We start from the raw sequence: 14098 nt of genomic DNA on the forward strand, positions 1-14098 counted from the left end.
GGAAACAAATTCCGCAACTCTTTCAAATCAAAAGGATTGACTCTGAATTTATTTTAAAAGCATAAATGAAAATCGGTGTTTTCTGGCCGAGATTTTGGGGATGTCACAGTTTTGAAAACTTCGTTGGTCTAACAAGTCATTTTTCCGACACGGTAATAAGCCACGTCATATCATATGTTTCTCTTATTTGACTTTTAGGAAAGTGTAACTTAGTTGGGCTTTTTAGACAAAATGTTAAGTTTGTTGGATTTTTTTGAACAAACAAAACATGATTGGGGTTTTTTGAACGGTTTGAAAACTTTGTTGGGCTCCTTAGTCATTTTGCCTTAAATGAATTAGTATGAATATGTCACTGAGATCGGCCAACCGAATATTTAGTATATCCAACACCCAAAGTAGCAAAAAGGAAGGAGCCCACCTTGTACTTTCAAATCTAATGGATTGGTGAGTGTTAAAAAAACACAAAACTGATCGCATGTGTGTGGTAGAATCATGTGAATTATATATCTCACATAAAACTTTATAATCTACGAATAGACGGTGGTGTTGCTCCTTTATGCTGGAAGTAAAATAAGATGAACGATAGCCATATGAGAGATCTATTTTCTTAATAAAGAACTTCTCTTCAAAAGCTTTTATCAATCATAGCTCTCCCAAAATATCATGCATATGACATGATTTGATTCCACCATCAAACCTTCTATTGACCACAATCAACAGATTTATGTTAACTAGTTCCACGAGGTAATCCTCAGCTTGTTCCTCGAAGCTTCTTTGAGTTGATTCTTTAATAAACCCTTCAGCCATCCATAGGCGGATCAACCTCCATACTTGGATTTCACAGTCTTCCGGAAAGCCGCCAGCATAGAGAAATCAATTTCTCAAATGATCATTATTTGGAATGGCTCTTCTGCCTGTCCTTTTATCATTCGAGTCATTGTCTAATGGAATGATACTTTCAATAAATTAAATTTAATAAATATAGAGTTATTATAAGAAAAAAAATGTTTTATTTATAGAACTATATACATTGAACTTCTGTAGAGTTTTTGGGACCTATCCACACAGTCAAGGAGGTATTGGGTTCCATTTCTCAATGGGGGGTATGCAAAAAAAAGGAGAAGGACAATATTAGCCATCTATTATGGAACTTTATGGAGTCTTTGGAAGTCAAGGAATGAAAAGGTCTTCAAAAAAAACCGGCTGCCACCAGATAAAGTCACTGATATCATCAAATCAGTGGTTTACCTCTGGGTGAAGAATATGGGGAATATTGACAAGCTAAATTGAGCATCATGGTCTCATTGCCCTTTGCTTTTCTGAATTTTTTCTTTGTTTTGTTTTACAATTCTTGTTCTTTTCATTTCATTGTATTTTGAACTCTTGTTTGCCACTAGGTGTGGCTTTCTTTTTCCTCTATATATCTCATTGGCCGGTTAAAAAAAAAAAAACAAGAAAAAAAAATATATTAGAGTTAATTGTATGAGAAGTGGAATGAAGTGTTTAAGAAAGGAATTTTTGACTATTTAATGTAGTTTTCTAGATTTTTAATGAAAAAATTGTCTTCTCAACTAACAATAAATAGTCTTTAAGGCATATATTGATTATATTCAAATGTCATTTTCTTCGTTTTATCAAAATCAAAAGTTTTAATAGACATTAATAATCAAGAGGAATTATTAATGGCATTAAAGGCTCCATACCCCATGCCCATATCTGATCCTATCCGAACCGTTGTCCTCTACCCGCTCGATTCAAAACGAAACATCTCTCTCATCTTTTCTCAACACAGTCAATGTGGAGCTGATTTCGCGGGGTTTTCTTCCGCCATCGAATCACACGGCGATTCCACAGATTTACAACCATCTGCTATGATTTCTACGCCATTCAAAAACAATAAGAAGGATCATCTTATCGCAGAAGCAAGCAATCGGTCAACTACTGTAGAGTAAGATCGTTTTCTTCCAACTCCCTTTTGCGTTTTCGGTGATCGATTCCTTTCGTAGTTTATAATTCATGTTATGTACATAGAAGAAAGAAACTTCACCTCCTGACGCGTCGAATCAAAGTAGCTTCCTAGGTTCCCTTTCTAGTTGTTCATTTCTTTGCTTGCTTTATAATGTTCTCTTCCTTTCTGGTCTTCTTTTCTCTGTTTTGTTGGATTTCGTTTCATGATCATTACTCAAGTAAGTGATATTTTCTACATTTTAGTTTATTTTGACCTTCATTCTTTGAATTTGTTGTTCCAAAATTTTCATTTCGCCTATCTGTGTTTGATCTTGATCGGTTTCTACTTTATGATGTCGATAATATGAACACATACATGAAACTTATCAGATTGATTACCCTGACACATAAACTGAGACCCTTTCTCGCACTATCTTCCATCAGCCAACATGATTGAATGAAGACACAAAAAGGCGAACAGAAAACCTCAAAAGAGGTGAAGAAGAAATCAAAAACTCCATCTTTACAAGAAAACAAGATTAGAGAATCTACAGAATGTTCTAAAATGGGAAACCGGTTACATGTTAGCAAACATCATGAACGAAGAACAAGTTCCATGGCTTACAAGAACCAGAGGTCAGAAACTATTGTACATAAAGTTGGCGATCTTGTGAAACACAGTAGCAATCTTCCTAGCTATCTCCAGTGCGGGGGCAAAACTGGAAATATCCAAGAAAAAACTTTTGATTTTGGAGTTCTTGACTGGAACCTTCTACAAAACTGGAAGTCCAACACCAATCGCATTACAAAACCATCAATCTCCATCAATAATCCAGAACAAAAAAGTAAATCACCTAACTTACAAGCTCTTCTACATCTTACAATGAAGAATGATATTCCTTTCTTCAAACTTATGGTAGATACTCATAGCAATAGCTCCAATAACATTCTAGTTGCCACTGTGAAAAAATTACCATCTGGGAAAGACGATTCAAGTTTGACTTACACATTCCACTCTGTTCATGAAATCAAGAACAAGATTGTGGGGCATATGAAGATTTCTAGTTCTTATCATGCTGAGTTTAGTGGACTAGAAAGAGACTTATTTGTGGAAAGAGAATCAGTATTGTATGATCCTGATTTTGGTCAATCCGAGCTTGCTGCCATTGTTGTCAAGAACTCAAGTAAAGAAAAGTATGGAGGTTTAGGGAGGTCAAAAAGCACAGTGGTTGTTCTTCCTGGAAATATTCATACATTGCCAAAAAGTGGAAAACCTTCTTCTTTGATTAACAGATGGAAATCTGGTGGAGCTTGTGATTGTGGAGGGTGGGATATTGGTTGTGAGCTAAAAGTTCTTACTAATCAGAGTGAATCAACTGAAATTTTAAATCCATCTATCTCAGATCATATCGATCTTTATTATCAGGTATTTTTTTTCCTATATTAGCAATCTGCTTATTTTCTTCTATATATATATATATATATATATATATATATATATATATATATATATATATATATATATATATATATATATATATATATATATATATATATATATATATATATATTTTTATAATTTGTAAATGATTATATTTCAGGGAAGGGGCAATAACAATTGTGCTTTTAGTTTGGCTTTACTTGAGAATGGTGTTTACTCGGTCGAATACAATGCATCAATGTCTTTGTTGCAAGTATTCTCCATTTGTGTTGCAGTTGTAAGTAGCCAAAATTTAACTCATATTTTCCAAGTTAATCATTTTCAAGATGTATTTGATTTCAATAAACCCGTAATTACAAGACATCGGAAAGTCAAAAGTCAAACCGTTGTACATAATAAAAAACCACCAGTCTCACCGATTGGGAGGGTATAAATATATAGTATATTTTTATCACTTTTGGTTTAATATGGTATGCTTGAAATTTTGAAAATACGAGTAGCTAATAGAAGATACTGGCAAATGTTAATAGAAATAAGAGTGTCGGTTTGTATAGAACCTATCAATTTTAAGGAGACAACTTCATTAAATCGAAATTACGTTCATAGTTTGTTCCTTGTAGGCTAATGAAACTCTTTTAAGAGGGTAGTATCAAGTTTGTTTCGTTGTTGTTAAGGTTATTAGTTTTATGTGACGAATTTCCTGCCGAGTTGGGGTAAAAGGGAATTTTATGGAAATTGTTTAAGACGTATGGGGTGGTTACTAACTTAGTAGTATTCGTAATTGGTTTGGGGAACTTTAACCATGGCTTTTGATACAACAAATTGTTTCCACTTATTAACTCATGTAACCCAAATTACAATTAAAAAATTAAATATGTCACAACAATAAAACAAAACTTATCAACTTTAATCAAGGTTGTAAAAAATGTTTAAAGTTAGCTAGTTGGTGGACTCAGATTAGGGATTAATTGGCTAGACAAGAATTAATCAAACGATTAATCAGCGACAATAAATTGTTAATTCTATGAATGCTAAAAAATTAAATATGACTAGTATCATAACAAATTTGTAAACAATGTTAATATCATAACAAAATAGTTTAATATGATTAATACAACATTAATTATTCTTCAAATATTTTCTATTAAGACAACTTTTTCAAAATGTTAAAAATCCTTTGCTTTCTACTATTTCACTTATTATGTAGGCAGTGATTAATTACTGGGTGTATTCTAGTCGGTTGGGCAGCGCTTATGGACTAATTGGAAATTAATCGAGACCTAGTCAGGATATTTACAATACTGCATTTAATAAATATGGTTTAACATCGTCAGTTACTTTTTTATATTGCAAATCCCTCTCCATGCGGACGAATTGTAGGGGTTTGTGGGTGGTATGCGAGTAATCAACACTTGAATCACTAGAACACAAAGATCAACACTCTTTAAAGGAGAACGAGATCGAATACATGTTACATATCAAACCCTAACTACAATAATCTCATTCTAATTTACATAATACCTCACAACAACCCTCACATATTATACTCTCAATCCTAGCAAAAGATGAGAAAACTGATGAACTAATCTGGAATAAAAGATGAGAAAACTGATGAACTAATCTAGAATAGTTGTTTTCAAATTCATAACATGAACAATTTTATTTCAAATATCAGAGTGTCCTATAAAAACGCCTGAGAGAGTGCATGACGCGTCATCAAACCTTACTCTTGCCCTTAGGCTCAGAAGTACATGAATCAATTCAACAAACTGTAAGCTAATGCTTAGTGAGTTCCCCAAAGCATTCCCCATATTATCCACATAATCACCTAATCCATATTAGTCATGCATAAAACATATAGGGATGCCCTGGAAACCCTCTAGGGTCTTAATCTGGGTGCCTCGGGAACCCTCCGAGGTCTTAGCCCAGGGATGCCCTGGAAACCCTCCAGGGTCTTACTCTGGGTGCCTCGGACCCCCCCCCCCCCCCCCCCCCCGAGGTCTTAGCGATGCCCTGGAAACCCTCTAGGGTCTTACACCCAAATGAGTCAGGAACCCCCCGAGGTCTTTACTAAGGATGCCTTGGAAACCTTCCAAGGTCTTACACATAAGTGCCTCGGGAACCCCCTGAGGTATTTCATGCGAGTACCACAAATAACTAGCATACCATATATATCCCATAACCAACTAGCATATCACATAACAAATAATGGGCCGGCCTTGGTGCCTTAGACCTATTGGTATGGTGAGGAGACTCACCTCTCAAAAATGTTGAACTGATAAGATAAGATTAGATAAGTCCTAACACGTAGCTCCAACTCAACTGCCTACAATCATCATGTGACTAGCTTGTCATAATCCTGAAATACCAGAAATACCCTTATGGTCAAACTTGGTCAAAGTCAAGGTCAATAGTCCATGTTGACCCGATTCATCGAGTGCATCTAGCAACTCATCGAGTTCCTCCAGTGTTCAGAAAACCAGGGAAAACCCTAACCAACTCGCCGAGTTTTCTCATCAACTTGCCGAGTTACTCGTCATATCGAAAACGGGAAAAACCTGATCCAACTCGTCGAGTTATTTTATCAACTCGCCGAGTTTACTCTGTAGACCGAAGACGAGAAAACCTGATCCAACTCGCCGAGTTGTTGGGGCGACTCATCGAGTTTTCCCTTATATCAACATAACCAATCCCTTCCAGTTGAATCCAAACCTCCAAACTACAAATCCAGTCCCTTAAGACCAAAATACCACGTAAAGTTGCTAACTTTATGTGCATGCATGGCCTCAAATGGCTAAAACACTAAAGCTAGGGTTCATACAATGTTTATGTAACATCCCAAGATTTGCCATTTATAGTCCCTAGGAATGGAAGGGTGAAGCCATGAAAAGTCTAAGGGCTAAGTTGAAATTTTGGGTCCAGGAGGAATACGCCGCGCGTACATAAGGGTACGCCGAGCGTACTAGGCGCGCCCTAGTATGTTGGGCGTACACTTGTGTACGTTGGGCATACTCATATCAGAAGGAAACCCTAATATTTAGGGTTTGGGGGCTGTATATGCAACATTATGAGCACAAAACCCCCCCTTACCCCAGCCTCCACTGCTTAGAGTCGTTTCCCCCAAACCCTAGCCGTTTCTGAGTGTTTGAGCTTTTGAGTGTTTCTTGAGTGTTTTAAGAAGGTGTTGCATCAAGGAGTTGGAGAAGAAGATCAAGCTTGTAGATCTGAAGTTGGTTTGTACCCTAGAAGCTCCAAAAGGTAAAAAGCTTGGAACTTTATACTTGTATGAGATAGATCTAGTCATTTTAGCTTTATGGAAGCATTCTTGTCCCAAAAGTCCCAAAATGGTGCATGTTATGATTTGAAAGAAATGAGTTGTCCTTTCAGACCTTAGAGGAGGTCCTAGGTGATAAAAATGGTATCCCAATAGCTAGATTTGTCTCATGCATGAAGTAGGAAGGTCTTAATGGATCAATACTACGTGTTAAGAACTTTTTGGACGTCCAAAGTGATAAAGTTCAAGACTTTATAGTCCTATGGCACATTTGGTCGATGGATTTGGAGTTTGGGCTTAAGTGCTTAAGCCATTAAACACTTATTAGGGTGTTGGTGAAACCCCACGTATGCCCAACGTAAATCTAATATGCCCAGCGTATTGGGTCAACCACCCCGATGGTGGTCAACATCAGGATGAGTACACCCAACATACCAGAGGAATACCCCCCGTATATGTCCTATGTTTGGCCTTTGACAATTGGGCTTCGGGTTTTGGGTTGTTTAAGGACTAGTTGGATTTAGGCCTTTGCTGGACTTTATGAATATAATATTTTGGGCCAAGTTTTGATAATGGATCTTGGAATTAGGCCCAATTAGGGAGTTGGGCCCAATTTGGTAAATTGGGCCAATAATGGGCTTTGCATAAGGACTTTCAAGGTTATGGACTTGGCATTGGGCCTTGGCCCAATAAAGAGAATGGACATAATGGATTGTGTAGACCCTTAGTAAAGATTGTTATGTTGTGTAATGACTTGGTATTTATTATATGATAGTTTGGGATTTTCGGTGAGACATCGATTAGAGGTTTCGGTACTTCGGCACTACTTGCGAGGTGAGTTATACTCACTATATCAATAGGGTCTAAGGCACCAAGGCCGACCCTTTATCGGATTTGTATCCAGGTATTCGCTTGATATGTTTATTGATCTGCTAGATCTACATCTTGGTAGTTAGGATGGTATTATGTTAGTGACCTGGTTTAGGTCGGTATCCTGGTATATAGAATGATGCTATGTCAGTGACCGGTTAGGTTGGTATCCTGGTTATGGGATGGTTACTGTTTTAGTGATCTGTTAGATCGGTATGATTATCTGTTATATAGATGCTAGCGTATGAAATTTATGTGCACATGATTGTTTGATTGGTATGGGGGTTGCGTTGAGGTGGGTCCTGCTTCGTGTTGTAGGCCATGATAACTAGGGCGGACCGAATAAACTGCAAGCCCAGGAGGGCACATAGTCAGACTGAAGGCCCGACGAGCGGTCCAGATAGGCTGAAGGCCCCGAGAGGGCGGTCCAGACGTGTCGAGGCTCGGAGAGTGGGCCAAATAGACTGATGGCCCGATGTGGGCGGTCCAGTCATGCTGTAGACTCAGAGAGTGGACCATGTGGACTGAAGGCACGGTGCAGGGGGACCAGTCATACTGTGGACTCGAGATGCATGGATGTTAGTGTTTGTTATATGATATGTTTATGGTTGTATGAGATAGGTATTTTGGGGGTAACTCACTAAGCCTTTGAGCTTACGTTTATCGATTATTATTTCAGGTACAACAGATGATTGTGGGAAGGCGAAGGCGTGACCATACACTTCCTTGATTTATGATTATGATTTCTAGGAACTCTGATGCTTAAACTATTTTTAAAACACGTTGTAATAATTAATAGTATTTTTGGATATTTAAAAAGTTTTAAATTTGTTTGATTTTTATGGATGTTACAGTTTAGGACATGTAAAAGGGCCTAGACTAGGTAAAGGGAGCAACTTTATATCATTGAAGACCTAGATGTGTCTAGATCTGGAAACATATCCTCATGACAAGTCCAAATTCGAGTATGACACCCTTTTTGCACCAAAATTGACCACACTCTTCCATAAGATGATCTAAGCAAATAGAGATCAAGGTAGCAACTTTTACCTCCAAATGGATGCTAACACCAGGTAGATGCCGGATCTAAAGCCCTCTCTTCACTTCAATCTTTTCAACCTTCAAGTTTCCTTCCAAAAAGCACAAGATTTACTCTCCAAAGCTCACACACACTCAAGAAGGAACTAAAGCATGGCTAGGGTTTCTCTCTGAAAAGATAGGATGATGAAGGAGGACACAAATGACCCATAAGTTCCTTAAATAGGCTACAAACCCCTGAAACTTAGGGTTTTCCTTTATAGTGTCTACTCATCGAGTCGGGGTCTTCCGACTCGTCGAGTAGACCCTAAGTCCCGCGTCCAAAAATCAATCTCTACTCGTCGATTTGGGTTCCCAACTCGCCGAGTTCCAGTACAAAACCCTAAAAAAAACTTAAAAGTTAAATGATACATGGAACAGGTGCTGCAAAAAGCTCAAGAAAAATTTAGGGTTCATACAAGAACATAGAGAAAAACATAGTGGCTACGGTGTTTGGTGAATAAGTGTTAAATGACCCTTCATTCTTTCGTTTAGCTTTAAATACTAGAACCCTAATGTAAAAAAGTTTAACCCATGGAATAAAAGAGGCAACATATTTATTCCTTCTACATTCAAGAGAAAACAAGCCCAAATCCAAGAGAATCAGACAATATAAATTTTATGATCTGTTTCCACAATATCTTATAAAAACAAGTTTAAACTAAATTAAAACATTTTATATACCACATTTTAACACCAACAAGGAAGGCATTAATTAATCTACATTTATTTCAAAGAATTCTTGTCGTTTTGAACTTAAAGGTTTAGTAAAAACAACAATTTGTTAAGCTGGATCTTTTAAATTATATATATATATATATATATATATATATATATATATATATATATATATATATATATATATATATATATATATATATATATATATATATATATATATATATATATATATATATGGCGGGAACCAAAATAACTCATAGAACTATAAAACTATATTTTAAACCATTAGATTTGATTAAATGATTACGTGTATGATGGTAAAATTACCGATTATTTTATTTAAATGGAAAAAATTAATGCATACGAAAATTATAAAATACTACCATTTATTATCATTATCAAATGAATGTTCACTGATGAAAGTTGATATGCATTTCTCAAATATTCATAAATTTGTTACATTCGTACATATTCATAATCAAATATTTATACAAAACCCCAAAAACTATATGCACAAATTTATTAACGAACATATATCAATAAACGTGAATGCCTTTTGTGCAACATATGTTCATAAGTGAACATTTATACACAACCTCCTAAACTAGTAATGCTCCTAAACATCATAAAATTTCATGTTCACTTGTCAATGTCGGTCATTTTTATGCAATATGAATATGTTCATAACTGAACATATATTCAAAAACCAAGTAATTTGATCATCTTCGTACATGTTCAATACAAAACATGCATGAATATATCCATTAGACATAAATATTGAATATATACAATGTTAATTTATGAACATGCATATGTTTAGTTATGACTTATGAACAGTTATAGAAAACCACATAAATTAAACTAGTGTACACAAATGAACAACTTTAACTTCACTCATCTATGGACCAAAATCCACATAAATTAATATAATGTAGAAAACCACATAAATTCCAAGGTTTGGTTCATATCTTCATAATAGAGCTTTTAGAATCAAAAAATTATCCCTGAAAGTAAGAAAAAGTTCGTAAAAGTTATCATCCACAAGACCACAACCCTAACAACTAAATAACTATTTATGTATTATTTTTTAGGGAGTTGGAACGGAAACTGAGTTTGTACAGACAAAAGAAAAACCAAAAAATCAAAGAGTACAATAAACCTAAGGAAACATGTCACAAGAGATGCAGGTGAACAATAGCCAACAAAAGTAATGTATTATTTGTATTGTCTTAAGCATTGTGATATCCAACGACCGGCCAATACATCAGTTGGATGTCAAAAGTGATTTCCTTCATGGTGACTTATCTAAGGAGTTTTATATGAAACAACCTCTAAGGTATGTTAGTTATACCTTCCCATATCATGTTTGTCACATTTGGAAGGCTCTTTATGGCCTCAAGTAGGCTCATAGAGTCTGATATCATCATGTCACAATCTATATCACCTCCCTCAGTTTTTTACTAGCAATCAGTCTAATTGCTCTCTTTTCAGTTACCACTTTGGCTCTGATAACATATTTCTTCTCCTCTATGTTGGTGATATAATCCTAACTACCACTTATTCTACACTTATTGCATGTATCATTACTCATATTTCCTCTTAGTTCCACATGTCCAACTTAGGCTCTTTTTTGCTTTTTCTCGGGATTACGGCTTCTCAGTTAACAAAGGGTTTATTCCTATCTCAAACTTCTTTGGCTAAAGAAATCCTTTCTTGATCTAACATGTCCTCTTGCAACATGTTCTCTATTCCTACGGATATAAATTCTAAACTATATCCCGATGGTACTTATATCTTTGATCATACTCTTTACCGAAGCCTTGTCAGTGTTTTGCAATATCTTACCTTCACTTGTCTTGATATTGCATATGTTGTTCAGTAGATCTGTTTATTTATGCATGATCCTTTTGAATCTCATTTCTTTTCTCTCAAGCATATTCTACGCTACCTATAAAGTACGCTGACTCATAGTTAGTTCTTTGTTGTGAAATTTCAGGTCTCCATTGGAAGACCCGTCTTCAGGACCAGTGTTGGATATATATATATATATATATATATATATATATATATATATATATATATATATATATATATATATGCAATACAACGCCCCTAATTAAGGAGGGCTTTTTCCACAATTAACAAAATCAACCTTAACTACTTTAACAATTCTTTTTGAAACTTTATCACTAACAAGATGAATATCAATTTCAATATGTTTTGTCTTTTCGTGCAAAATGAAATAAGAACTGCATATCAATCATCAAAAAGTATATTTATAGGTAGTTAACTTTTTATAATAAAATATTTAAGAACCTTTAAAATCCATAAAAATTTAAAAGTTACTGACGCCATGACACGATACTCTGCTTTAGTAAAAGATCGCAAAATAGTGGATTCTTACTTCTTCGTGAAACAAGCGAAATTACCAATAAACACACAATAACCAGTTATAGACCTTCAAGTAGAAATACAACGACCCCGATTTGCATCTACCCACGTAGTCAAGTCCAAAGAGCTGCTTTTAGAAATTAAAAGGCATATTCCTGGACAATTTCAAATAACGAAAAATCGTAATAGCTGTTCTCAAATGAGACTTTCGTGGAAAATGCATAAATTGGCTTAAAGTTTGGACAACAAACAAAATATTAGGACGGGTATTATTATGATACATCAACTTCCCAACTAATTTTTAATATCCAGTTATATTACAAAATATAGCATCACTAGAATTCTCACCTTCAATATTAACAATGACATTTAAATCTAAAGTAGATGAAAAGGGTTTAGAAGAAAGAAGTCCAAAGTCAAACAATAGTTCTGAACAATATTTTCTTTGAGACAAATACAACCCACTTTTACTTTGAATAAACCAAACTCTGATAAAGATGATGTTAAGGATTCATCTGATTTATGTGGAGCTTGTTTTAAGCCATGCAAAAAATTAACTAATTTACACACTTGCTTGTCTTTCTTTATGAAGTATGAGGTAAATACATAAACTTCTTCCTCAATAGACCCATACATAAAAGCATTATTAATGTCAAGTTGATACAAATTCCAGTTAAAATTAACAACCATCGCAATAATACATCTCATAGTGACAAATATAGCACCGGGTGAAAAAGTCGCATCAAAGTCAAAAGCCTATCTTTGACTATATCCTTTAGCAATAAGACGAGCTTTAAAATGTTCAATTTCACAACTAGATCTATATTTTATATTGTAAATGCATTTACAATCATTATGTTTTCTATCTTTTAGTGAATTAATAATAACCCATGTTACATTACAATTTAGATCCTCAATTTAATCATTCATGAATCTAATTTAATTAGGATTTTTAAATGTTCAACACATTTATTAAGACTTGAAACAAAACGATTTGACCCATAATTCAAATTTGAATAACCTATAGACTTTTCAATTCCAACAATATATTTACCTTCTATGGCATTCATTAAACCTAGCATTAATTTTTTTTTCCTTATTTGACCTTCTAAGATCAGTATGACGAATAATATCAATTTCAACATATTCAGATTCTTGTTTATTTAAACAAGTGGCGTCCTCAGGAAATGAATGGTGCAAACTATAAATACCATACAACACAATAGATCTAGGTGTTTTAAATGGAACTTGGAACTGATAAATTGTTTGAAGAACTTCCGAGATTATAGATCTAGGTGCGAAGTGTAACACCCCGTTTATTAAATAAATAAATAAACAAATTAATGAATGTATAATTGCCCTAAAATCAATAATTATATAGCAAGGTGTTGATTTCGAGCAGTTAACTGGCATAATTTAGAAGTTGGGGGTTAAAAGTGTAAGTTCCAGATTGGTTTTGTAAGTATTTACGAAGACAGGGACTAAATGGTAACATCTGGGACTTCATTTGAAGAAATTTTGGAGGCTAAGGGGTTGTTTGGTAAATTAGGGATTGAATTTGAGTGGAATTATGGAAGCAGGGGTGTAATTGGTAAATATTGTACCTAAATTGTAATGGATTTTAATGCTGAGGGCAGAAAGGGTAAATTATGGGTTAGTTTCGAAAATATTTTTGAAGGGAGGGACTATTTATGTCATTATGGGATTAAGTTTTGATAGTCGGGTATATAACCGTCATCACCCCCCGATACCCTAACCCTAAATGAAGCTACAACCACCATCTCTCCACCCTTATGTCTCCCTGTTAACACGTTGTTGCACACATATTAAACAAATAATTTTATCACTGCTTGGAATGCCCTAAAAATATAGCACAGGGACACAGCCTAATGGTCAATGTCTTTTTGCATCAGGCACATCTAGTCAAAATAGAAATTATAAAAGGGGAGTTTTTTGATTAAACTAAAATCTAAAAATGCAGTGATATTAAATGAAACGAAAATCAATAATAAAAATAATTCCAGTTCTGCTGTGACTTTCCTAATCATGCAATTGATCCAAATCTGATTATTTGAGATGCGTTCTATCTAAGCTGGTACTGAGAAAAACTAACAAGCTCTAGTAATTTCTCTTTTACCTAAATTATTTAATCAAAACTAGCTCTTCAATTAACCCTAACTTTTTACTGTTCAATTAAACACACTCTTAATTAAATCAGAAAAATTGCACTAAGTTCTTTGTATAATTCCCAGTAATACCCAATATTTCTCACAAGCTTGGAAGCGTAAATATATGGTTTTTACATTTTATATCAAACTTAAATCCCAAAACAGAACCGATCTGATACTTGTTACTTTTACCAATTTATTAGACCAATTACGAATTCTATTAATTGATTAACTAGAATGATAAAACCC

At 34.7% G+C, this 14098-nt stretch overlaps 1 protein-coding gene across 4 annotated transcripts; it reads left to right on the top strand.

The window, feature by feature from the left end:
- The first annotated feature begins 1716 nt into the window (after positions 1 to 1716).
- LOC145018487 (uncharacterized) lies at positions 1717 to 3854 on the top strand. Of its 4 annotated transcripts, none has more exons than XM_078976367.1 (3): positions 1717 to 2186; positions 2338 to 3373; positions 3549 to 3854. In XM_078976367.1, the coding sequence occupies exons 2-3, from the start codon at positions 2405 to 2407 to the stop codon at positions 3819 to 3821; spliced, it is 1242 nt and encodes a 413-aa protein (XP_078832493.1). In that variant the 5' UTR covers positions 1717 to 2186; positions 2338 to 2404; the 3' UTR covers positions 3822 to 3854. The 4 variants fall into 4 exon arrangements, with proteins under 4 accessions (XP_078832493.1, XP_078832494.1, XP_078832491.1 ...); XM_078976368.1 differs by having other exon boundaries at positions 1717 to 1948; XM_078976366.1 differs by having other exon boundaries at positions 1718 to 1948; positions 2392 to 3373.
- The last annotated feature ends 10244 nt before the right edge of the window (positions 3855 to 14098 follow it).

This window comes from Lactuca saligna, chromosome 9, assembly GCF_052625555.1.
Source record: "Lactuca saligna cultivar CGN05327 chromosome 9, ASM5262555v1, whole genome shotgun sequence".
Taxonomy (NCBI): Eukaryota; Viridiplantae; Streptophyta; class Magnoliopsida; order Asterales; family Asteraceae; genus Lactuca; species Lactuca saligna.